This window comes from Chamaea fasciata, unplaced genomic scaffold (assembly GCF_029207755.1).
Source record: "Chamaea fasciata isolate MVZ Bird 193981 ecotype frontalis unplaced genomic scaffold, bChaFas1.0.hap1 SCAF_6, whole genome shotgun sequence".
In the NCBI taxonomy this organism is placed as follows: domain Eukaryota; kingdom Metazoa; phylum Chordata; class Aves; order Passeriformes; family Sylviidae; genus Chamaea; species Chamaea fasciata.
Genome location: NW_027094091.1, coordinates 59,848,274 through 59,874,673, shown reverse-complemented (window position 1 = coordinate 59,874,673; position 26,400 = coordinate 59,848,274). Strand labels below are relative to the sequence as shown.

Below are 26,400 nucleotides of genomic sequence, written 5' to 3'. Positions count from 1 at the left end.
TGGATGTTCATATTACCAAGCATTCATTTGTGGTGCTGGGGTTTTTTTTATGTTTGCTATTTTTTCCTTAAAAGCAAAGTAATCTGTGGCAGACTTTGATTATTTAGTGCATCAGCAGATAGGAAATCTATAGGAAAAAAAAAAATTTGGCTGATGAAGAATAACAAAGAAAGGATACCAAGATGTAACAAACTAAAAACTTAAATTTCGTAGAGAAATTTCATAAATTTTAGAGAAATAAAGTGCAAAGCACCACTGGAGACTCATAAAACAACAAAGAAGATTTTAATTTTAAATAGTGTAAGAGCACTCCAGAGAGGTGATCAAGTACCCTTAAAGGAAAAAACTCTTCAGCTAGCTCTGTGTCTCTCAGTTTCTGCCTTTTCAGGCATTTCAAGGACCTTCTACACAGGTTTTTGAGTACAAGGGAAGAGCCTTGCACATTTCAACTCACTTCAAATCTTGCAGATTGAGAATAAAAATTCCTCCTCCTTTCTCTCAGAGTAACTCACACTCTTTTCAAGTAAACGGTGCAAAAGAAGTGATGGCACACATTCAAAATCTAATTTGCAGGGATTCTCCAGCTGACACTCCAGATGCGCTAAACATATCTATCTATCTATCTATCTATCTATCTATCTATCTATCTATCTATCTCACATACAGAAGTACACTTTTAATTTCATATTTTTGCAATTGGAAAAGGCCTCAAAACCAGGGGGTTTCAAGAAAGCTCTGTGGTACTTCCGAAACCAAAACTCAAGACAAAAAGAAAGTCTCATTGTAACTTCCAGGGAGGAAGGCAGGTGATACTACACAGCCAACCTACTGCATGGAGGAATGCTGTTTTAATGGAAGAAATCTTTGCAGATCTAAATTACCAGTCTTGAAAATGTCTCCAGTGATTGCCTTTGATTCATTTAGAATAGTTGTTATTATTATAAAAGTATGTCTTAGATTGGATGGTCACAGAATAAACACAGGCAAACAGCTTTCACCCTCTTAAACAATTTACAAGGGCTTGTCCAAAAATACATCTGCCACCTCAAAGAACTTTCTGGAAGCTGCCAGTTGTGACTCTGTTTCTGCACACCAGACAGAACAGGTTACCTTGTCTTCCCCAGTACATCACACCCTTCAGGGATATTATCCCAGCCTCCCCCTGGCTGCTGTGGGTCCCTGTTGCCATCCAGCCACGCTTCCGATAGTCACAGCTGGACTCCTCTGAGCAAATGCCCACACAGAGCAAACAGTGTTTCCAGTGGCTTGCCAAATTCCTCCTTGAAATGGATAACTCAAGTATGTGATTTAATTTCTGGGGCCCTACGGGAGGTATTTGCTTTCAAAGAGCGAGCTATCCAGTCACTGCAAACTGAAATAGCATTATATTAAGGTGGAATCAAATGTTCTTGTCAGAGAACACACAGTATTTCTACAAATGTAAGAGGACCTTGGTCACCTCCGGTTCTGGAAGTGTAACAAGGCTATGCACAGACAGGCCTTCCTTGAATGTTGCCAATTATTCTGTAAAATGCTTTCTGAACACATTAGCAAATTTTTTTGAGCGTGCACTTACACAGCAGATTAAACCAGAAGCGTAGCCCTAAAAGAGCATCAGTTATTTCTGATTTTGTCAGATTGACCAGAAGGCCTCTGTTAACACTCATAAACTCCTCATCCTGTCATAAAGCATACCAAACACTAGTTTCCAGCTAACTAACACATTATCTAAGGTAGAACAGCTGATACACAGGTCAAGAACAAATAAAACCAAAACCAGAAACCATATACTTGGCAATCCAATAAAAAACCATATTGAGTAATAATACCAACTTCAGGTTGTGCCTTAAACAACTAAAACATGCCTCAAAGTATTTTAATACAAACATGACCTGGTCACCTAACACATATAAGGATTGTTTTTAATATACACTCAAGAAAGTCATAGCACAAGGTACAAAGTGAGAAATTATTTTCTTCCTCTGTGTTCTACCCCCATGGCAGAAATTCAGGAAAGGGCTAGCTTCTTCATGAAGCTGGATAACAGCACCAGCCCTAACTGCTGCTCCTTAAACAAGCTGAGATCAGCTACCTGGACATAAACATCATGTCCTGTATTGATTTACATCAATATATTGCTTTTAGTACCAAAGATGGAAAAAAGTTATGTAAGTTCAAAGTAAGACATGACACTGCCCAGAAAACTGTCAGTCACTTCTCATTAAGTGGAAGAAGTTAGATGTAAACTAGCATGGAGGATCTAATCAAGACTTTGACAATGCTCCTGATTTCTCTCACAGCTGCTTTACAAATACAAGGTTTCAAGGATACAAGTCAGTGAAAGGGAAAGAAATTCTACTTTTTTTTTTCTCTGCATGCAAAGATTCCTAAGCCTGAAAGAGGATAACTCCACTCTATCAACACTACTCAGGTTTGTGTTTTGGGCTCTCTCCTCTGTGGAAGAGCCCATTCCCATTAGGATTAGTTACCATCCCAGGCGAACAGATAACAGGATTCTTCCTGCATCCACATAAGGCTGCTACAGAACTGACTAAAGTTCCCCAGCTCACTTACAATGTGTCCTGGCAGAACTGGAGGCTCTAGTGCCAAAACTGCCAGGAGACAGCAAAGGAGAGGGCAGCCATCAACTCAAACACCTTCTCCACTTGGAAGCTCGCCACTATAACCATGATACAGGTGGAGAGACTTTTTTTGCTGTTGCATGCACAGTGTTCACTCAAATCCCAGTTCACCAGGAGATAACCGGACAAAATTGTGATGATTCCTTCAGGCATTAGTATCATGCAACTTATGAATAGCATCCTCGGTTAGTCAACAGCATAAAGGAATCAGAAAACTAGACTAGCAGAGATGTCCAGTGTTTCATTTCAACTCTGCCTGCTCCTTCTCTTCTTGGCACATAGCCATCATTTCCTTTCTCCATGATTCCTTTACACACCCCTTTCATCTCCTCTGAATCCCAGGCTGTTCCTCTTTGAATAAGGTGTGACACAAAATTTTAAACAAATCTCAGGGCCTGTGAGATGCACCAGAGTGTAGGCACCTCAAATCCACCTGAAATCCTATGGGAAAAGATTGCCAAGACTTTGCAGTTGGATATTGACACTGTATCTGCATAGGGACCCTGTTGTGCTGATCCTAGCTGCTGTCCTGGCCCTACCACACAAGGTAACGAAGTCCCCAGGTCTTTGTTTCCATCAATCCAGCAGTGAACAGCTGCATCTCACCCTCATTCGGGTCTGGGACACAACCAGGGTGTAGATCTAGTCTCCAAACTGTGCTCATCGCTTCCATTTAGTTAAGACTGTGCAGAGACAAACCACCCACCCTCTGTGGATGGGTGACACTTATTCAAACTATCCTTCTCGTCATCTTCATAACTTAGTGAAGCACTTCCTGAAATTAAGGAGGGTTATCCCTTAAACATCTAACATTTATCTTCTCTTGCTAGCCATCCTCCCAGCACCACCACCATTGCAATTACATTCAAATCTGATCAAAAGGAACATAAACTTTTTTAGAGCATAACAGGAATGAAGCAATGAGAAATGACAGTACCTCAGTTTTTAAGGAGAGTCCGCTGTTAAAGAATATAGCTGAAACGGCAATGTAAGTTATGGTAATTTCTGGTTTCAAGGGTCCTAAAAAATACAGACATAGAGAACAAAGTGAACGACAGTCAAAGAGACAATGACATGCATATACTAAATCAGAGTAAATGAGAATACTTTAAAAAATACCTGGAGAAAGTCTAATCAGTAAAGACTCCATTAAAAAGAATGGCATTTCTATCAAGTTACAGAAAGCATGCTGTTCATTTTAAAATAAAAGTAAACCAGTGGGTGCAGAGTGAGTTATGTCAACATGTAAATTTGACTTCCATGATTAGAGGCCACTGGGAACTCACAGCTAAATTCTGGAAATTTGAAAATAGGGAGTCTTTCACAATTCTGTCATCAGAGTATCTCTACAGCATCAGCAAACTCAAACCATACACTCAAGTAAAAATATTACCTGGTACCTTCAGAGGGCCATTAATGTCCCTCACATAGCTCCCTCTTACTTCTTGCCCTACAACACACACACCTGTCTGCCTGCCTGCACAGAAGAACCCAAATCACACCTTGCAATCATTTCCTTGGGGCAATACAACTCTGTGTTATTCCTCTCACAACAGAAAATGGTTCAAAGTGGGTCATTCCAGCCCCACAACAACACATTTCAGACACTGCTGCAGTGAGACCAGCAAGGGCAGATGCCTGCACTACCAAGGGTTCCTCTGTACTAAAGGCTTACATTTGTATATATTTAGATACTTTTTTTCCAGAAGGGAGATTAAAATATAGTCTTTTTTTACACTCCTATAAAAATGATGAATTCTCTTAATACACTTTGCCTTTAGAGGCCACCCAGGCATAAAACGTATGTGCTCATTTTTTCATGAGCATCCCACCAGCTATTATGTTAGAAAGAAAATAATAGCAGTCTACTTAGGACCAAAGTGATGTCCTTACTCTACAAGTGACCCTAGGTTGTCATGAGCAAAACTGGAACAGCAAACAAGCCAGTCTTGACTGTCCAGAAAAGAACCTTTCTGCTCCCTCAGATGAATGATACATTGATGGTCACACTGGAGTAAGGTCAGTGATCCTTAAATCAGAGGGACTTGATTGTAAATGTCAAATGTGCATCCCAAATCATTTCAACCCAAATCCTACTCTCAGAGAGAACTCTGTTGATAAACTCTGTGTGTGCCAAATACACACACAAAAACAAACAAAAACAAAAACAACCCCAAGCGACACATATGAAGACTAAGGTAAAAAATAAGACAGGAAATGCAAGAGTTACAGTTGCAACAAAGCACATGACCAGTTGCAAAATTATGGCATGTTAACTGAATAGATAGGGAAAAAAACCCCCAAAAGATTATATAAATATATAGCTCTACAGAAAACTTTATTTTATAGACACAATTACCTCTTTTTTCTAATCTTTCAGAAGATTAGAGCATCTATGTACATGCACATACAGCAGACAGAGAGTGGGTTAGTCTGGCTAACAGAGGGGTTCTTCCAGGACTCAGTTTTTTCTGGTTTATGGTTTTTCACTGGGCTACCTGAACTCCTCCCAGGAGAAGCCTCTACTACCACAGCAACCACACACTCGTGGAGCACAGGGAACTCCGGTCACAACAGAAAAATTCTTCTCACGAAGGAACTAAATGGGTTCATTTATCAAATAGGAAAACACACAAAAATGCCTTGGCTTATGTCATGAAGTTGACAACACCACAAATCTTTGTTATTTATGGCACAATCTTCCACAGGAATGGATGCTGGACCATTCATTCACTAAGGCTCTGCAAATTACCGTGCATGGCTTTGTCAGCTGGAAGATGACAAACTAAGGTTTTTTCATGGGTTGATACTTCCCACCCCTCACCTCTTTCTGCTTTTAAAAAGAAGTATTTTTCTTCCTCAGAGCACTGAGATCCCATAGTTTCAAAGGACGGGATACCACTCTGGGGAACAAGTTCTCACTACTTTCAATCAATGCTTCCAAGATTTTTCAAGCAAGTTATCCCAGGAACAATACTGTGTCAAAGCTTGACATCTCTTTGCAGCAGGATAATTTAATGAAGTGCTCCATCATTGTGCTTCCATGCAGGAAGTGAGCTGAGGAAAAATCATCTCTTATTCTAGCTAAAAGGATCTCCCACATGGCTGCTAACAATTAGCAGGGCACTCAAAGCAGAAAAGGACAAAAAACCCTAAACTATCACTTTCAAGTCGTCTCTAAGGTCTGCTGAAAACATAGCACAGATCCTGCAAGAAGCTCCACGTGGGTTCTATTCACCTCTGCAGAACAGCACACAGATGTTAGAAGGGATCCTTGCACAGCAGGAATTTGCCTACCCTGAACTCCATGAAGTGCCGGAGCCTTAGTTGCCACAGCATGTGTTCAGAGCCACATTTTTTCAAACACTTTCTTTTTTTTCCCCAGAATCTAAGAGGTGGGAAAAGTTTGGCTCCTCATTGAGAAGCTGTCTATCCTCAAACTTCAGCTCTGTTAAGAAGAAAAAAAAAAGGAAATAATAAAAAAAAAAAAACCCTGTGCCTATAAAAGCGCAGATAGATTCTTCCTCCTCTCACATAACATGGAACTGCTAGAGGAATTCTACTGAAGTGTTCTACATCCCTTTTCTTAAGCCATGACAGAACAGTTAGGAAGAAGAAATACATAATTTAATTTCTTCTTGAAATCTGTCAACATCTGGAGCCGAAGTTCCAATGGAAACTAACCAGCAGACACCCCCAGCGTTTATACTTAAGAGATACATTGTTGATGTTTAAATAACAGTGGTTATTTCATCAGCCCTTGTTCCGGGAAACATACGAGCCCTCCCTGCTTAGCGAAGGACAGATCTGCTTTGCCCCCCTGCACGCATTTTTTACACCACCACTTTCCACAGGATCAGTTTCCCTGTTTCCCCTCCACCTTCCATGAGGAAGTAAAAGCGAACAACAACGAGACAAAAAAAAAAAAAAAAAAAAAAAAAAAAAAAAAAAAAAAAAAAAAAAATCCAAAACTTTAAAATACAAGTGTTCTACTATAAAGCGAAAGAAAAGGTCTGGCCGAACACAGCGCCTGAGAGTTTACCACAATACACTTTCAGCTACACCTCCGGGGAAGCTCCCGAGCTGCCAGGACTTCACGCCCACAGCTCTGGAAGTTATGACTTGGCTGAACAGGAGCACATTCAGAGCCAGTCACTACTTGGCTTCCATCACCCCTAATCCCAAAAGAGCAGGACACTCCCGCAGCCACCGGTACAGCGCCGAGCAAAGACCCGGGAACACACCCGGGAGCAACACCCGGGCTCCCGAGGAGCAGTGGCTGGGAGCAGGGAAGAAGAGGAGCCGATGGAGGGCAGGGACCCCGCACGGGCGGGACGGGCGCGGGGGCAGCGCGGCCGCCGGGAGTTGGCAAAGTCCCGAGGGCTCCCGGTGTCCCCCCGGGCTGCCGGGGCACGGCGCCCGCACTCACCGCCTTTGACGCCGACGCCGGGCTCCAGCCGCGCCACGGCGATGACCAGCACGATGCCGAGGATGAACCACTCCTTCCGCAGCCGCTCCAGCGGCCCCATGGCGCTGCCCGCCGCCCGGCGCGGCGCGGCTCGGCTCGGCTCCGCCCGGCGCGGCTCGGTCCGGCTCTGCCGGGCTCGGTCCGGTGCCGCTCGGCTGCTCGGGCTGCTGCGGGCGCGGGGCGGGGCGCGGCCCCACCGCCCGCCGGCAGGGCCAGCCGGATCCGCTGACGGGAAAAGTCTCACCCACAGCCGCCATCGCTACCACGCATATCCTAATAGGCGCGCAGCTCCGCGCTACCGCCCGCCAGCCCGCCCGGCTACGGGCGGCCGCGGCCCCCCGCCGGCTCCGGCCGCCCCCGCCCCGCATGCCCTCGCCGAGGCGGACATCGCGGGCGGCGGTGGTGGGAACGGGCCGGCGCCGTGCCTGCCGTCGCCGGGCGGGTCGGGGGGAGCAGGGGCACGGAGCCCGTGCCGGCGGGAGGGCGCAGGGCTGGGCGGGCGCGGCGCGGCGGTGCGCGCTGTTTTGGTACATTACAACGCCCGCGTGACGGGCCGGCGCTTGACGCGCGGGGGTCGGGCGCGAGCCGGGGCGGGATCCGGGATCTCTCCGTGAGGGCGGCGCGGGCCGGGGCCGGCGGGGCGAGCACCGACAGCTGCGCTCCCCGCCGCCACGGGAGCGGCAGCCAGGAGCGCCGGCCGGGCGGGGGCCGCCGCCGCCTCACGCACCTGTTACCGGGGTGCGCTCACGCCCGCCCGTCCCGGCGCTGCGCCGCCGCCGCCAGGGAGAGGTGGATGGGGATCGCCCTGGAGTTCCCATCGAGCGCCTGCCTGTCCGTTCTGGGCAGACCCAAAGGCACCTGCTCGGCCCCTGTCGCGACATGCCGACAGCATCTCCCGAGCCCGGCCAGCCACTTCCCAGTGGCGGGAGGTTCCCTGCTTTATCTCAGTGCTAAAAACGCTTCCATTAAAACAGTATCGTAAAACTTCATCGTGGTGCTCCACCCGCGCTTTCCATTCCCCTTTCCCCTCTTGTGGCGCGTCCCCGATGGAGTCATCCCCCCGCCCGGCCGCGGCCACCGCGCCCCAAGTCGCACCCACAGGAGAGGATAAAGCAGGAGACTGCCAGCGGCTCCCCCCGCGGCTGCCCCGGCCCGCAGGGCGCTCCCGCGCACGGCAGCTCTGCTGCGCGATTCCTGAACATTTTGGGGAAGTTCATCCTGCACAGCCTCTGCCGATGTAGTCAGGCTTCAAGGAATAGCCCTGCCACTGGCTTTTTGCTAACAAGGAAAGAAAGGGTTATAGCTGAAAGCTCAGCTGAGCTCCAAGCTGCGTGTATCCCTGCGTGTCCTGGGAGGTTCGCTTGTTTAAACAGGGATAGATCAGACCCGAAAGGTTTGGATACGGGAGGGAATGTGCCTCCTCCCACCCGCCAGCGGATCCAAACGGTGCGGTTTCAAATGATTACACATTTCACTGCTTTACTAAAGTTGACTAGAGTACATGTCGATCCTTGCTCCCTTCTCAGGAGGGAGACAAATTGCAAAACCTCATTGCACTTGCCCTGTGCAATCGCTGCCGGTTGGCTGTTTTGGGAGAAAATAAATGCATCGTGTTCATCTAGAGCAAGCTGTGATTATAACGAGTGTAGGATTTGATTACTTGCAGGATTTGATTGCTGCACAGGAGAGATAAATCAGATGAAGACGTACAGTTGATGCTCATTGTATAAACTATATTAAATCTCTCTGCAGATACTCACTCACAGGAGGCCCTAGTTCCAGGACATCTGCACCATTCATGGATCAGAGCATGCACACCTTTTCCCGTGTGGCTCTGAAAGCACACCAACATGGGCATGATTTGAACACAGCAGGGGACCAGGCAGATGTCCATGGTTTCCCAGGTGGTTTCGTTGTGAATTTGTACACAGCCCTGGAGCTTTTAACAGAGGTGGGAAGGAGACTTTTCACCCTGCTCCTAGTGGTTCCAGCCGGGCAAGATGCAGAGACCTCACGCACCGGCAGGGCTAGAAGGCAGGAGCAGATTCAGCATAATTAGCATAATTCAGGAAAAAATACAATAATAAACAATCTGTTTAAGTCAAAAGTTATGCACTCAGAAGCTGGAAGCTGAATTTCATAGTGAATGAAAATGCTGCAGTATCAATTCCTGCAGAAGCTGCAGAGGGATGCAAAGAAGGGGCAGGTAAGGAAGCTGCTCAGTCTGGCAATAAAATTCAATCGTGCAATAAAGACAGCAGTTTCACCTTGCTTTTGCATCGTAGTTTTTACATGGTAGTAAATATCCTGCTCCTCACTCTTTGCAGGTGGATACTAATAATGAATTTCTAATCTTCCTCACTGTTCAAGTTAATTGCAGTTAATTTTGCCAACAAATTTCAGGTATTTTCTCACAGCAGATCTAATTGGCAAAAGTTAGAAACCTCAGGTTCAGTCCTAGGCTCTAGAAGGTGCTTCTCAACTGTCCCTCCAAAGGGTCACTTCCAGTGCACAGTCCCAAGCCTGTTTCTCTTTCTCCAAAGAAGGATGAGATATCTCACTGGGTATTACATTTAGAATAGTTAAGAAATATATGCACTAAAAACCACAAACAAACAAGAAAAGCCTCCAAAACCAAACGGTTATCAGACATAACAGAACTTCTGTCTACACTCAAAATAAAAAGATAAGCTTTAATGAGGCTCTCTTTTGCTATTGAGTGGATGCTTTGCCTTTAAATGTTTTCCAAGAGATCTGAAGCCTGCAGTAAACATCTTTTGTCACCTGAGTTACAAAATACCCGGGTTCACGAGGCTCTCTTCTTCTGTAATCTTTAAAATCATATGCAGATATTCTAAGCTGTGTGTTGAAAGACTTGTACAAAGATATTTTACTTGGTTTGTTTGGTTTTTGTTTTTGTTTATTTTAAAGCTGTCCTGCTATGACTGTGGTAAGCATCTATACCTCTTAGATGAACTAGATGAAACTGATCCTGCTTTTAAATGAGGACTCTGTAAGCCCTGCCGTGTCCCACTGGAGTGGAGCAGAAGGGACGAAAACACTACATGTGAATTTTATAATTGGCAGGACAATCCTAAATCTGTCTCCAAGACAGCATCACTGTTGCTATCAGAGAATTTATCATCCATGTGGAGTCATTTGGTCCCTCCTAGGGAGGGCCAATCCAGCATCTGTCCTGTCACCCAAAACAGTCTCCTGCAACATTTCACATTCCTCCTTATGTTCCTATACAGATAATATATTCTAATCAAACCCAAGGACTTAAATAGATCTGGAATGGTCTGGCACATGTGTATGTTTATTCTCTGTTACTTTGTACAAAAACATTTTGGAGTATATTTAGCTGTGGCTTAGACATAGTACAGAAACAAGAATTTAGCTTCTCTCTTATTTCACATGACCAAATTTTCATTTTTGTTCAACTGCAAACATACCTCAAGGCTTCCAGGCGCTTTCCTGCCTCCAAAGGCCCTTCTGCATAATACATAAGCTCTGTGACATGTAGCTACATGGCAGCAAGTTTTTGTTGCTCACAGGTAGCCTGCTGAAACCAACAGGACTGTTGGTGTGAGCAGGGACAGGTTTTCATGTCTGCAAAGATATCTGCAGGACTGGACATTTTGGGGCTTCACATTTTGAACAACAACCCTTGTGTGGTTGGAGCCTATTCCTTTTATGTGCCCAGCCTGTGATCTGCACCACATACCTCACTGCCTAATAACTGCAGTTATTTGAGGGAATGTGCGAGGATTTTCATGCTCCTGAGTAGCAGATGTCACCTGATTATGCATTTAGACAGGAGAGATTTTAATATAAAGGAGAGGGGATCACCAGATAAAGGGAGCTTAAACGAGAGGAAGAGATAGTATTAAATAATTTAGCTTGAAAAGAACAAAGATACTCAGAATGAACAAGATAAAGAGAGGTGTTAATTATAAATAGGAAAGTTGAGGAGAAAAAGTGGAAATATATGGAAGGCGGTTTACAACACATTTATATTTCTCACAAGCACTTAGTGGCATGAGCTCAGATTTTCTCAGAGAAAATTGAGGAGATTGCTGTACTGATCCCATTATCTGGATTTCCTAGTGGAGGAGGAATTTACAAGTCTTTACTGTGCCTTGGTCTAGGTGCTTATACTGCTTTAGGCATCTGCAAGGGATATTTTGGTTCTTGCTACTGAATATTATTGAATACCTATAATCACTTAGGTATTGCCAGCTGCAGGACTTACTACCCTTAGCATAATGCAATAGCAGGAATTATGTACAGGTTCAATTTAGAACAGCACTTAATGGGACTTAAACACACATATAAGTGTGCTTTTCTAAACAGAAGCTGTGAGATAATGAAAGGTTTTGTGAATCTTTGGGTTTATTATGCTATGATCTTCTTCTCCCTCAGATACCTTAAATGGAGAATATGTTTTTGTTTTTAACTTGTAATAAAAGGTCCTCTTCCATATTTGGTTATTCAACAAATGAGCGATTTTTCTTTTACTTAAGAGCTCAGTGTGAAATTTTCATGAGATAATCTCAGGTATTAGGAGGACAATTTAAAAGACAACAAGAGGGTTTTGCTGATCCCTTTTCTAGAACCTGCCTGTTCTTACCAGAAACAGAACCTCGTTTACTGATGCTCCACTCATGATATTCTCTTGACTTCTCCTAGACTACCAAGAGACCATATAAATTTAGAGAAATTTTCATGTTTAGCACTTTTTCACAGACATACAGTCTCCCAGTAGACAGCAAAGCTATAATGTATTCAGAAGGTTGCATTAAAAAATTAAATAAAAAAGGAAAAGAAAAGCTATTGGCATAATAAAGCTGTGCTTTTGATACAAATTATGGGCTTCCTCAACTGCAATTCAAAAATGGAAGACAATTTAAAAAAAAAAAAAAACACATGAAAAGCTGTACATATTTAAACCTGAAAAATGAAAGCAAGAACAGGAAATAGCTTACCTGGATGATTTCACAATGAACAACTGCATTTAACCTATTAAATAAAAGACTTCAGAGATTACATGGGGATACTTTCATATCTATTCCTCCTTATGCTTACAAAAATAACCTGCTAAAATTATAATAATCAAACCAAAACACCTACATCACGAGAATTTTCACTACAGAAGTCTGTGCTGCAATTTTACAGGGGATTTATTCCTGGGTGTGGATGTACAGATGTGCAGATGCAGAAGTTTTACAATGCTTTTAAGGTAATTATCCACTCATAATGGGAAAAGTGTGTAAATCACAGAAAGCAGAAAGAGGAGAGCAGTCACACTAACCCCTCTAGTGCTGAAATCAGGAACCTGTCCCAAAGGTCGAGTTTGAAAGGAGCAGCCACCAGAGAAATCAGCTGCTAGAAGTTTCTAGGAGGCTTGCCTTAAGGTTGTTGAAAGCTGGCTTTTTGGAGCTTCAGCTTTATCTTCTGGAATGTCCAAAAGGAAGGACAGCGCATGCTCCAAATTTTTGTATTCTCTTAGCTGGAAAGAAGGTAGAGCCTTATTTATCTTGCATCTGTCCAATTTGATTTTAATATCACTGAAGAGTTTAAAGATTCAAAGAAACAGGTCCAATTCACCAGCTTCCCCGAGGGAGAATGCCAGAGAAGGCTTTACACTTCCGGAGATTTGTCTGTTTGACATCATCTTGCAATGGCACCTGTTGTTACACCTCTTGGATCTTTGCAGGTCATTGCCGTGTCCTGTTTTCACCCCAGGCCAGGACCCAGTGCTCCATCAGTCTGGAGAAAAGCGAAGTGCATTCCACAGGAATCTTACAGACACATAACTTGATCTGCATCGAAGTAAATTCCACAGTATTGGCAAATATATTCATTTGATCCCAGCCTATGTGGCCTTGATTTGAAGTGGACTAGAAGTGATGTCACAAGAACACTGAGTGCTTCCAAGTGCTGCAAATGTCAATCCTGAGAGGAATGTTCCCACACATCCCCTCCTAGAGATGCGTGAGAGCACATTAATAGATGGGCTCTGATATGTCTGATGTTGATCGGGTTCACATTTATGTGAAAAAATGTCAAATGATAAAGAAAAAAAAAAAAACAAAAAAGTGGAGCCAGAAAGGGAGATAAGCTACGGGGAAATACACTAAGTAATTAGGAAAAATACAACCAGAGAAGAAGAAATCCTTTAAAAGGATTATCTGATAACAAATCAGATATTATATCTGTCAATACATAAAAAATGAGGTTGCTGACAACTCTTCATCCCGCAATCTGCAGCATTAATAAGTCATGAAGTATTAAAAAAACTGGGACGCTTTGTGCCTAAAACAGTATCACACGAGGACAAGGGAATAAAGCTGAACTAAAACAAAGGACACAATTGTGTTTTGCTGGCAAATAATGACATAAATGAGAAACAAAACCACGGAAACAAACACAACCCCTGCAACCATCAAATAGAAGGAAGACACGACTGCCTCAGTTCTTTGGCAGTTAATCAGATACAGATCATGAAGTCAGCAGTATCTGATGAAAGTTTTGGACGCAGCTGTTATTCCAGAAGTGTCCAGCCCAAACTGCTTATTTAAACACTAAGAAGGGGATGGCAGGGGAGCAGAGGATAAAGATGACACTTTAGATAGTTTTGGGATCCAAACTATCCCAAGGTAAACAGCACCTTGAGGGATAGAGCCTGAAGGGAAAGTCATTTCTATCCAAGCCTACTGCCCTGCTGCTCTCCTTGCACTGTGAATTCATTTCCTTTACTGCTGCCTCACTAAGCAGGAGACAAGACTTTTTCACCTCTGCCACATCCAGGGCTCAAACATCCACCACTTGCTTTTTGGCAGAGCCAACAGCCCTGCTAAACCCTCTCATCCTCCTTTCTCTCGTGTTCAGCATCTGCCTCACACCTGTACCAGGACACTGCTGAATAGGTCTACTCCTGGGACACTCTGCCTTCTCTTTTTCCTGTTCCTAGAGAAAGCAAAGAATTATTCTTTTGTGAAACTGAAATACTCCTACAACATAATCGGGGCTTGACAAAGACTTCCAAGCAGCACTATGCCCTCCCTGCCTGACATCTATCCAGCTTACGCCACACAAGTCATCCTTGGGCGATTTTGTATTGTTCATTTCCCAGGTCTCATCCAATCTCCCCCGTTCCCTTCCATGTAAAGCGGCTTTAATGCCACAGCCTTGAGCTGCAGCAAGCGAGAGAAGGAACTAATTTATTTTTTTACTAGGTACAAGTCAGCCAGCAAGCACAGTAGGGAAGTTAGAAACAGAGCAGAGATGGGGAGGGATCCTCTGGTTGGGGTTTTTTTCAGCAGAACCTAAAGAGGCTGCATTAGGCAGGGCCTTACATTTCCTTTAGAGGATGTGCATTAAGCAGAGCTCTACTCTGATCCCTTTAGGAAGTGGGAGAGTTATGATGGTGCCTTTTCCCTGAGAGCATTTCTAAGCTTTCCTCATAGGAAGCTCTCCTTGTGGTGCATTCTTAAGTAGATCAAATGTAAAGGAAAATCCCAATTCAGAATTAATTGGCATACATTTTTTCAGGAGCTGGAGGGATTCTGAATTTCTTCCTTCTAGATGAACTTACAACACTCCTGCATTTGAGGTTGTACCTGTCTGTGGAAGGAAGCAATCACAAGACCTGTAGCAAGGCACATCCCCGATTTTACCTCTCCACCCTGTTACTCAGACTGTCCAGCATGGTGTCCATGGTCCAAGTGTAACTCCAGCTCCTTCTTGCAGTCTTTGTTTCTGTAGGTGCTGTTCTCACTCTGGAGACAGTGATATAGAAGAAAAGCCATGTTTGTAATTAACCATTTCCAGCATCCCTGCACAGCCAGAATCAGCAGTGAAGCAGATGCTTGGTGGGGGAACAAGACTTCTTTTTTAAGGGGGTCCAGAGTAATAGCTTAAAATTGCTTAGTGCCTTTAGCTCCAGGATCATCCACACCATGTCCTTGCCTTCTGTTATTTTGTGAAACAAAGCAGAGGTGTTTCTACCGTGACAGACCATTGAGTCACACTCCTGCTCTGGGAAAATGGCTTTCCTCTAAACGTGCCCAAGCCACTGGCACATCCAGCACTGCCTAAGCAGCACCACTCTCCATGCAGACAGGTATTCCCGCTTCACCTCCCGTCCACCAGCTCTCTGGGTGCACAGCAAGCTCCATCTGAGTCACGCAGTAATAATCATTGCTTATATACAAGATCCCTTGTGTACTGTATATTAATGTCTGGCTGGTAATTTAATGGCACCTCTAGGCATAAACAAAAGTTTATTAAAACAGTAAGTAAAATGTTCCCGAAGACTGGCCTGCATTTTTAATTTTCTATTCAGCATTCCAAAGTACAGAGCCAGCCTTCTCATGCAAAAGGAAGGCTACAGAGTTAACGCCGAGTCACTTGGCACAAGTCAGACATAACACAGTCTGAAGCAATAGGATGCTTCATTTATTCTCACAAGCCCCTTTTTTTCTGGTCATATTTAGCAATAACAGCCATACAGAAATGTGAATTATTAGGAAATGTGTACAACTCCAGAAAGCAGCAGCATATTGATTACTACTCACTTTACTTGCCATTTCTCAGCTAGGATGCCACACTGCAGTTAAAACCTTAAATCCCTGTCAGCAGTTGGCAGTGCCCACTGTAGTTATGACTGAGTCATGCTCTGAACCTTGGGCACATAAAAGTGACACCATTCCTCCCCTATGCTTTTCATTCACCAGATGATTTTTTTACAAATGATTTAGAGCTCTAAAACCACCAGGTTTCTTTGCTCATAACCTAATTTCTTGAGCTCAGTAAAATGTGTATGTGCTTGCTAATACATATGTTATTACACATTTACACTGGGCAAGTAGGTGGACACATTTTTTAGACAACATTTAAGCGGAAACTTGAACTGACTTTCACATTTTAGACTGAAGTTGTGGAGACATGAAAAATTCCAGTAAAAAATCTGTCCATAGAGAAAACTCACCGTGGAGATGCTGGAGCGAGCAGCTGTGCTTTTAGCAAGTCTCTTTTCAAATCCCAGCCACACTTCCAGACTGCAGTGACATTCCCCCTCCACTCCTCCACTGTAATTTGGCGCACACTAAGGACCAGGAAGCATTTCTCAGCTCCCAGGGCACATCACCACCTCTTTCCACAATGAAACACAACCCCATGGTGCTCAACTGGCCTCTTCGTTTCCAGAGAAAGGCAACAGGAGCATTCAGACTGAACAGAAGGTGCAAACACGTGCTGCAACAGGTCCCATGGATGTGAGCATCCACAAAACTTAGGGAGCCTGGAGAAAATACAGCTGTTCTCAGATCTTTGCTTGGAGCCTCAAAACTTTTGTCAAAATCTAGAATATTTATCTACTTGCCACCCTCTACGGCTACCCGAAAGGAGGTTGTAGTCAGGTGGGGGGGGTCAATTTCTCTCCCAAGTGACAAGAGGAAATGGCCTCAGGTTGCATCAGGGGAAGCTGAGATTGCATATTTGGAAAAAATTCTTTACCAAAAGTGTTGTCAAGCTTCCCAGGGAACAGGCTGCCCAGGGAAGTGGTGGAGTCACTATCCCTGAAGGTATATAAAAGACAGGTAGAAGTGGTACTTAGGGACATGGTTTAGTGCTGGGCTTGGCAGTGCTGGGGGAACAAGTGGACTGGATGATCTTAGAGGTCTTTTCCAACCCAAATGATTCTGTGGTCAAAGAACTCAAGCAGCTGAGAAGTCACAAACAGCACCAGCAAGGATTAGGAGGAGGAGAAAGACTACAACTGTTATGGAAAAAAATGCCCAGAAGAAATCCTTTAATGCCTGTACAGAATAAAAACCTATTCTGTAAAAAATAAAAGCATTTATTGTGCATCAACTGCTTTTTTAAATGCACCATTCTTCAGCTTTTTAATTTTTAGAACAGGTTTTTCCTATATTTAAGAGACAACCTAATATAAACAGATTTGCTATTGACCTGTTAGCCTTAACCTGCAGAGACTGGCGTCCTTTATTTATAGCAGCATGATTTTAACTTTTTAAAAAATACGAACACCCATGTTCAGGATTAGATATTAAAGCTTTGAGCATTCATCAGTAAGCACAGGACTCCAAGTCTTGCACAGAAATCTCAGGGGGTTTTTTTGTCTATCAATATTTCGTGGCACAGCTCACATGAGAAAAAGCAAAAGGGTCAGGCAACAATGCCAGTGTGTGATGTGCACTTTGTGGCTTATCTCATTCCCAGTTACAACATCAGGGTTGATATGTTATCTGTCATAAAATGCTGCCACAAAATATTCAGACATAATGGACTAGATATGCAAACAAGAGCTTGCATGATCTGGCCCAGAACTTAAAAATTAGGCAAATTAACACTGCCTTTGCAGCCTTCAGACTCACCCTGGCAGTAAGTCCCTGACATCCTCACAGAGGTCAAGGGGTCTTCCACATGGGATGGCAATTCTTATTCAAACCATTCCCTCACATAAGACATTCAGTGCAAGTCTCTCTTCTCTGTGTCTTTTCTTCTAGAGAAGAGTTAGAGTGTTTAGGATCCTCACCATTAAAGGAAAGAATTCATTCCCATTTTAGCATTTTTAAATCTCCCCAGTTGTGATTCAATAAATTCTTAATATCACGCTGTCTATGCAAGGTCCACCTTTTATCTCCCCTGCAGAACAGCTGTGAAGATACAAGAGCTGAAATTTTAGCCCCAGTTCAACAGAGTACTCACACACACATTTCAGGTGCTGCAGCTGCTAAAGAGGCTGATTTACTTAAATGCTCTGCTGAGTTAGAGACCTGTGACCTTATACCATATGCAACTTTAAACTGAGCTAATGGCAGTTACAGATATATGCACTGACATAAACCACTGGCTTTCTCATTCCAGGAACAGAAGGGAAAAAGGAAAACGTTGGTCAGAGTCTGGAAGCTTTGCATATTCATACTTCTTACAGTTGTTAAGTGTTTGAAAATTCAGGTAATGAGCATACAATACTCAGGCTGCCTTTGTATTGCTTGGGGGTTTGCTATCCTAGTAATATCTCTACAGAAACCATTCTATCAAGACAGGTTTTTTGCCCTCAAATTGAATTAGCACTTGTACATTGAAGTTTTCAACATCACCCATAAGATTTTTCAACTTGTCAAAAGAATCTGCATGGTCTCTAACCATGAATAAAAATGATTTCAGATATCATCTTTATTTCAAGTTTTATTTCCTGGGATTAATCTAATTGATTGTGCTGGTGGCTTGTTGAACAGCTGCTGAAATAAACAGACTATTTGTCTTTCTATGTAAACATATGGGTACCTGGTTTAATTAAAGTTCCTACCAGTGTTGAAGGGGAAAATGTCCAACAATAACAAAAAACACCCTGTTTTCCAAACTGACACCATAGACCTGAAATTGCAAGAACTCTCTTCATTTTTTCTCCTGCTGATTTTAATAAATCTTTTATCATAAAGACAAAAAAATAAAATGCAGTAGACCATATATAACCTCATTTTTTTATATATACCCAAATGCTCAGACAAGGCATGCATGCTTTTCTCCTCGTTAAATAGGAATAACCCCATAAACCTTTACTTCAACATAATCACAATTTTTTTTTTTTTGCTTAGCAGACCTAACCTTGTTTTGCATCTTAGATTACAATCCCATTAACCCTTTTTATGGCCTCATAACAGACCAGGGTCTAAACCAAAGACTGGAGGTAAAATACAGTGAAATGCGCATCCCTTTGGCTTTAACCCACATTTCGACTTTCCCCAGGTATCTCTAGTAAAGAAAACAGCATTGCCAATAGGAAATAAAAGGAAAATATAGTTCCAAGATAATTCTTCCTAAACTCTTTAAAAAATTATTTAGTTGCTTTAAGATCCTTAGGCATCTTGATTTTCTTAGCTATTCTCATACGCACAATCAAAAAATTATGGGCTGGCATGGAGAGAACACAAGCATAAGTAGGTGGAGCCTCCAGCACCAGGGTGGAACTGGGCAAAAAGAATTGCTTCTGTAATAAGATGCTGGCAAATAATAGGTACATACAGGATCAGTTATTAATAGCCTTTTATGCATGGATAAGCACCACTCTGAGCAGCATGCATGTGCACAAATGAAATATTAATAAGCAGCACACAGTTGTTGTCCAAACAGAAGGAAAGCTGCACAGATAAGAGTTAGAATCACAGAATCTCTAAATTATTTAGGTTGGAAAATACCTTTAGGATCGAGTCGAACCATTAACCCAGCACGGCCAGGTCCATCACCAAAACATGTCCCTAAGTGTCACATTTACACATCTTTTAAATACCTCCAGGGATGGTGACTCCACCACTTCCCTGGGCAGCCTATTCCAATGCCTGAAAACACTTCTGGAGAAGAAATTTTCCCTAATATCCAGCCTGAAGCCATTTTCTCTGGTCCAGTCACTTGTTACCTGGCAGAAGAGACAGACCCCTATTTGGCTACAGCAATCTTTCAGGGCATGTAGAGAGTGGAAAGGTCTCCCCTGAGCCTCCTTTTCTCTAAATGTATTGCTAAAATTTTCAGAAAGACAGCAAAGACTTCAGAAGAGACACAACCAAGCTATGGCTGCTGAAAGAAGTTATTCATTTAATGGCAAAAGTAAGCTATTCCCATTCTCTCAGATCAGTATACAATTTGGGGGGCTGTCTATCTTGGGATAGCCTATTTTTACCCTTAACGGAGGAACATAAAAATTCTAATCAGTTTTCAAATCTCAGGAGTCCAGAGAGAATTTGCATATCTGCATAAAGAAGGACCTGGTATAGAAGAATAAAACAGGAATCTCGTGGATTACACCAACTCAGGTGGGATGCTGCTGTGGTCAGTTCCCCAACAGAATTTAGCACAGTTGGTAAGACCTACCTTCTTTCAACCCCTCCTCTGGAATGATGCCAGCTGTAATTATACATTATAATGAGCAAGAATCCCGAATTCACAGTAGAGCAGTGAAGTTGTTTCTTCTCACCTTCAGTAATGTATTTCTGCCCTCCTTCTTCATCTTTGCTGTGTTGTTCTGTAGTTTATGTCAAACAAGTCTCATTCTTCTCATTACAGACAAAATTCTCTGCTTGTTGAAGTGCTGAGAGAGCTAATTCTTGTTGTTCTCACTTGTTACAGAAAAGCTCCTGCCAAAGGAACCGTTTGGCTTAAAATATTGTAAACAACCTCTCCTCCTCTACCCGCCACCACAGCTTGCTTTTAAGAAGTCTGTTTTCATAAACAGTACGTCTTGTCTGCTCAAAACAGCATAACTGGGAGTTGCCATATCAAATACATTTATAGAAGATGGCAGCAAAGGAATACCTTGACAGACTAATGATGACCTCCTGCAAATCAGGCACTTAAAAGGCTCATTTCCCTGGTTAGCATATTAAAAAGTAATGGCTGAGTGGCACTGCTTCCACTCACTTGTCAAGGGTAAAACCTGCCCTGTGGGCTACTGTGGAAACAACACCCAAACTCGCCACAGAGATGGCTATCAAATAAGTCAGGGGGATATGAAATACACAAGTTAATGTCAGCTTCCAGCAGAAAAGACTGAAGCTAGACCAAAAAATACAGACCTGCTTGTTCCATCACACACCTTGCCTTGGTAATGCCCATGGATTTCTACAGCGTTTCTTCCAGGTTAAAAGCAGGGTGGGAAGGATGAACTTTTTTTAAGGAGAAAAGCTGTCTTTGTATCTATCTGGGTGTTTTACCTTGGTGCCTAAGCACTAGTGTCTTAAAATACAAATGCACACAAAACGATTAATGCGCTAAAGCGATTTTAAAAACTAACTGTAGCTGTTATTTAAACAGGTCTGTGTAATTCCTGATGCAAGTAGAAGGGGCAGAAATTGCCTCATGCCCACAACTTAAGAGATTCACTGCCCTGTGGTCTTGCACTTAGATTACCACCATTCAGCCCAAACTTTTGAACCAGAGGTAAAAATGAAGTTCATTCTTCGAATTTGATTTATTCTTCCAGACTTCAAAGCTGGGCAGAAAGCCATGGTAGAAAAGGCAAACAGTGAAATCTTTATTCTATTCAGGTTAGTAGAGAAGGTACTCTAGACAACTGAAGTTAACCCCGGCTTTAGTTTCCAAATTCAAAGTCCTGACCTCATGGAAGTCCTATTAGCATTTCTGGAAGTATCAGAGCCCAACACACTTCTGCTAAAATAACCTTTACATTTAAGTGCAGGGATTACTCACAGGGGTCCCACACAGACCAGCAGGTGCTGGGTGACGTTGAGTGAATTAAATTAATTCTTCCTTGGACAAAACTCATGCTAAAGCCCACTGAGCTCCTCCAGGTAGGAATGAGGTAAAGCCATATGCAAGGAGGTAGGGCTGTTCCCCAGAGATCAAAGATTAGTGTTTGCAAGTGGGAGAGCAGAAGGAATTGCCCTAAAAAGCAAATCGTTTTTCCACATAAACAGAAAAAAAAAACAAAACCCAAACAACCAAAACAGCAGAATAAACAGCAAACTCAAACCAACTGGAATGATGCTAAACCAAACTATGATTAACCAGTGTTGGGCTTGGTATGTAAGACACTTGCAATACCATCAACTTCCAGATAGGTATTTTCTTTAGGCTTTTGTTTTTTGCTTATTGCTTACTAATAAGAATAAAGTTTCTGTCACCTTTGAGTGAAATGCATGGGCATCACAGAATCATAGAATGGCTTGAGCTGGAAGGGGACATGGAAGATCATCTAGTTCTAAGCCCCCTGCGTGGGCAGGGATGTGTGTGGCAGGACATGCCCTTGAGGTTTTGTTTGTGTTCCCCTCCCACTGGAAGGTTTGGAGAAGTTCCTGCCTTTGTTTTCTATTTTACCTGCTGTATTACCCTCCACCTCCTGAAGTTGCATGGGTTACTGTTTATTCATCACTTCGCTTTATTAAGATGCAGTTCGGGTTTTCACCTACGTCGTATGTTTTGCAACCATGAAATAAAGATTTAAAAATTCAAAAGACACAAGAGTGTAAAGAGCCTTTCAGATGCTCTCTGAAAAAGCCTCAGCAGATAGAGCAGTTCAGCAGTCCAAGGCTGTTACCTGTGACCTAAAATAGCTTCTAATGCAGCAAATTATTTTAGATATCAACATTATGCTGGAATAAATGTAGAACTCTTTCTACATTTTTGTCATGTTCTGGTAAAATCACAGGCCTGACAGGATTTCTTGGCTAAAGAGTCCACATGAAATATGTTGCTAATTATTTCTACACCTCTTCAAAGGCTCAGTGCTGCGACTTGTACTTCTTGCTACTCTTACCTACCCAGGCCCTAAAGTTGTTTTTCAACCACTGAACCGAAACCCCTTCGAGTAACAAGTTTATAATAGAGGTTCATAAACCTGGCAGTGATTAACAGCACAGGTTAATCAAATGGGTGTAGAACAGGCTTTTCCTCCCTTTTCCTTTAAAGGAAACTGGCCCCAAGTGTTTCTGCTATGTAGAAATAAATTTGCAATTAACTTTTACCTATTGGTGTCGTAGTGGCCTCTGAAGACCCCAGCCAGAAGCCAGCACTTGTTGTGCTTCTCAGCATGCAAATGTGCACCAGAGGAGAGCAGACACTCTGAAGAGCTGACAGCTCAGCACCATCCCACAGCTGAGCTCCAGGGGCCAGGGATGGGCTCTGCCAGGATCCACTCCTGCATGGAAAAGAGCAGGCAGCCTCATGCTTCTGTGTCACCCTCGTGACTAAAGCTGCTTGATGATTAAAAATAATTAAGAGCAGTTGTCTTCCACTGACTTTGGTTGGTCAGCTTCTTATGAAAATCGACATGATCAAGTCCACCTACTGCCAAATCTCCTGTGTTCAATTTACTGCAAGACCAACAGGACATAAGACTCCAGCATGCCCCACACACAAGGAATTAGTATCTGATTTCAGCTGTTTGCAATCAGACTCTCACTGAACACGATCGAGTAACATCAGGAAAAAGGAGTTTGTGGTGGTTACCAGGCTGGATGGCAGCTGGGCCTAGGAAGTCTGAACTTCCTGAAACTTGGAGCCAGTAAGAAAGTTCAACCAGCCGTGAGAGGCTGATTTCTAAACCCTGAACCCATTGTTTATCAGTCAGTTGCCACAGCATTTTTGTGCAGGATTTTCTGGAGCATGATCTTGAAATAAATGGGATTAAAATCTTAATTCAATCCCAATTCAGAAAAAAAAAATTAAATTCCTGGGCTGCATTAGCTAAGTGCAAAGACGAAAAACTCTTTTGAATTAGCACTGAAATGCATATTTGCTTCACCTCACTAGGTCAGAGGGGTTTTCTCCTTGTGTTAATTGCTTCTAAAAATTGCAGACTCCAACCACCCACAGTCTGGGTGTATGACAGGCCGAACACCCAACACCTCCTCTCAGGACTCTCCCTTGCAGTTATGCAAACCCCAGAATCCCCTCGCTACCAGCTGAGTTTATGATAACGAAACCACCACATTAATCCAGAACAAACTCACCCTCCTCACGAGGTCCTGGCAGCTCAGAGGAACAGCAAGCACCCCTCACCCCCTGCCTGTATCTTTGGCCTGCTGGGACCTCTCCTTTCTCCCCAGCTGTCAATGCTCAGGACTGGAGCATCCAGGTGCTGCTGTTTGCTGCATATTAGGATGCGCAAGTAATGACTGCACTGGGGTTACTCTGCTCCCTTACCCTCACCCCAGCCACTCATCAGGGTGTATTTTTTTAATGCTTAGTTGTTTGGGGTTTTTTTTCTGCTTAGATTTTCATGTTTCTATAGAGCTCCCCTATTTCACTTTGTTTTGGTGATGGGCATGAGATTTTTATATCAGCAAGTCAGAAGAGTGATTGAGACCTGAGACAGAAGGGAGTAAGCATCAGTCCTCAGTTCTTGGGTGTGCTTATTCCATACCTTGGACCCGTCCTGAAGGAAGATTTTCCTTCTGCAGAGTCAAGGACTGACAAAAATTTTAAAACCCCAACCCCTTACAGCGCTATCTTCCACCACACCAGAGGAACAAAAGCTTCATCCCGAAGAAGTAGTGCTTTACTTTTCACCCTCTCACACCAAGTACTCTCTGTCCTCTACTGCTTTTCCTATGAAACACAGACCTTTCGAAATAACAAAAGTTACCCCCAGAAGGCATCTGCTTCCTGCTCACATCCTGCACTGCCATCACCTGTGATCCCAGTGTCCTCTACCTGCTTCAAAATGCTGTTCTCATTTTTCATGACAGATTATAACAATCAGGAGCAGATTAAAAAAAAAAAAGCGATTTGCACATAAGCATAACCTATTGCTAGACTTCAAGTAAGTTATGAACAGCAAAACTTTAGCAATCTAAAAGAGACAAAGTTGCTTCTCTTTCAGATAAAGGCCAAAGTTCTCATTTATGCCCTGTGCCATAATGAGTGTTGGGGGTGATTTATCTAAAAGGGGATGTTCCCTCTTCCTTGCTCCCACTTAGTCGAACTATCAAAGAGGGGGAAGAAAGGAGTTGGCAAGGACATCACAAAATCTGAAATAATTTCTTTGTTAACTTATAGTTGGGAGTTTTTTTGTTTTTTTTTTTTTACTACTGGAAAGGTTTCAAAAAACTGATGTTGGAGCCCTAACCTGAGCAATGCTATAACCCAAAATCTTAATACTCTGATGGATGCCAGCATAGGATTTAAGGTCCAATTCATACATTCATTTACTAACAAACTAGGGAAGTGCTAACTTACATAGGAATTTCTGATTGCAAACACAGAGGGGTGATGATTTCAAGAGGTAACTGTGTGCAAACACTAAAGGACTGAGTTTTTGTCGTCTCTGATTCATCAGCAATTTTTTTAACGGGAAGAATAAACAAAAAATAACAAGCAAACTTCCCCACCAAAATAAGACTGCAAATTCCACTTAGCAGTTCCTTAGTTTTAGTACTACTAACACAGCTTGTCTTTCCTCTAGGTCCAGCTCAAACTCCGATTGGATAGCTGGCCTTTGACTTGACAGGACCTTTGCCCACCAGAAATGCACCAGTCCTGCTTTCATCTTTCATTTCCATGGCTTTTGCTCTGCAGATGCCAGGGGTACCTTAAGTTCCTGAGTTTGAGGGAAACCAGCAACTGTTCATAGATATGGAGATCTGTTGTTTTCCACCATTTTACATGGAACAGCTCAATTTATGAGGAAAAACAAAAGAATTGATTATTGCAATGAAATCTTACCTTACAACAGGTAAAGCAACACCACACAAACTCAAATAGTGAATTGCAGCCTGTTTTGAAGCCAAATGGAACATTGGACTGCCTCTTTTTAAAAAAAGCAGATAGTCTTGCTAAAGAGCAGCACATCTCAGCTCTCAGAAGAAAGCTACCCAGCTATTCCCAGGTCTGGCTGAATTTTTAAAGAACACTGAAATGTTTGGAGCACTCACACATGTATTAATGCAGCAAAGATACTTCCAATTGACTCAGTTTTTTCTGACTTTAAGTGGAATAAATAAAAGCAAAATCTAGTCACGTACCTTTGCTGAATCAATGTTTCTTCCCTCCCTCTTTAACCAGCTTGGCTTCTTTATGCACGGATAGCGGTCTTGGTTAAGGTCAAGGCTGACACAGCAGCTCCTTCTGTTGCCTGACCCACTGTCACCACCTCTCACACCAATATAATGCACATGTAAAATCGTTATCAAAATGTTACCAGAAAGATATATTGTGCAGGTAGAGAAGAAAGTCTGCTAGCCCCTGCAACATCATCCATTTTTATTATGCCACATTATAAATTACATTTTTCACCGTGTATCTTAGGCATGGAGAATAAATGCACTAACCCTCTAAAAATAAGATTCCTCACTAAAACCCTCTACAGAGGACACCAGTCCAGAGCACACATTTACAGCTACATCATAAATCTCTGGTAAAAATGGGATTTATAAAAGCTGTGCTGACACAGCTTATCTACAAGATTGTGAAAACGACAGCCATGTGTAGAGAGCTCGCCCTGCTAAAACACAGCTGTATGAATATTGAACATCAAACCCCACACGAGTCCTCTGACCTCTGCAGCAGCTCCCAAACCACCCCTGCCTGCCCCTCTTCCCAAGCCAGGCTCCCACTCACAGCTGGAGCACAACTGTGAACCAAATAGAGCAAAACTCTTTTCATCAACTTCCTTTCCCTCACTTGCCTGAAGGATGATATTCTTTCTACCTACCTGTTTTGGGTTTTTCTCACCACCACCTTTTACTATCTAAAGCAGCTGGGCTGCTAATTGATTCAGTGGCTTTGACCTCCCTCACTTGTCAG

General features: G+C 43.0%; 1 protein-coding gene and 1 long non-coding RNA gene across 15 annotated transcripts in view; both read right to left on the bottom strand.

Moving 5' to 3' along the window:
- SLC10A7 (solute carrier family 10 member 7) overlaps positions 1–7,248 on the bottom strand; it is a 138,982-nt gene extending 131,734 nt beyond the window's left edge. For all 10 annotated transcript variants that reach the window (XM_066186519.1, XM_066186520.1, XM_066186522.1 and 7 more), the window contains exons 1-2: positions 7,072–7,248; positions 3,580–3,662 (exon numbers count right to left, since the gene is read on the bottom strand). In XM_066186519.1, the coding sequence (XP_066042616.1) occupies positions 3,580–3,662; positions 7,072–7,171 (183 nt within the window). In that variant the 5' untranslated portion in view covers positions 7,172–7,248. The remainder of the gene's footprint in view (positions 1–3,579; positions 3,663–7,071) is intronic.
- A 1,783-nt stretch (positions 7,249–9,031) lies between these two features.
- Positions 9,032–25,753, bottom strand: LOC136291447 (uncharacterized). 5 transcript variants are annotated; one of them, XR_010721540.1, is made up of 7 exons: positions 25,620–25,753; positions 22,620–22,792; positions 20,114–20,273; positions 20,011–20,043; positions 16,106–16,417; positions 14,793–14,894; positions 9,032–14,082 (listed from the first exon to the last, which is right to left on the bottom strand). It is a non-coding gene; the product is annotated as an uncharacterized lncRNA (long non-coding RNA). The 5 variants fall into 5 exon arrangements; XR_010721539.1 differs by lacking the exon at positions 20,011–20,043 and having other exon boundaries at positions 9,033–14,082; XR_010721542.1 differs by lacking the exons at positions 16,106–16,417; positions 20,011–20,043 and having other exon boundaries at positions 9,032–12,882.
- Between the last annotated feature and the right edge of the window lie 647 nt (positions 25,754–26,400).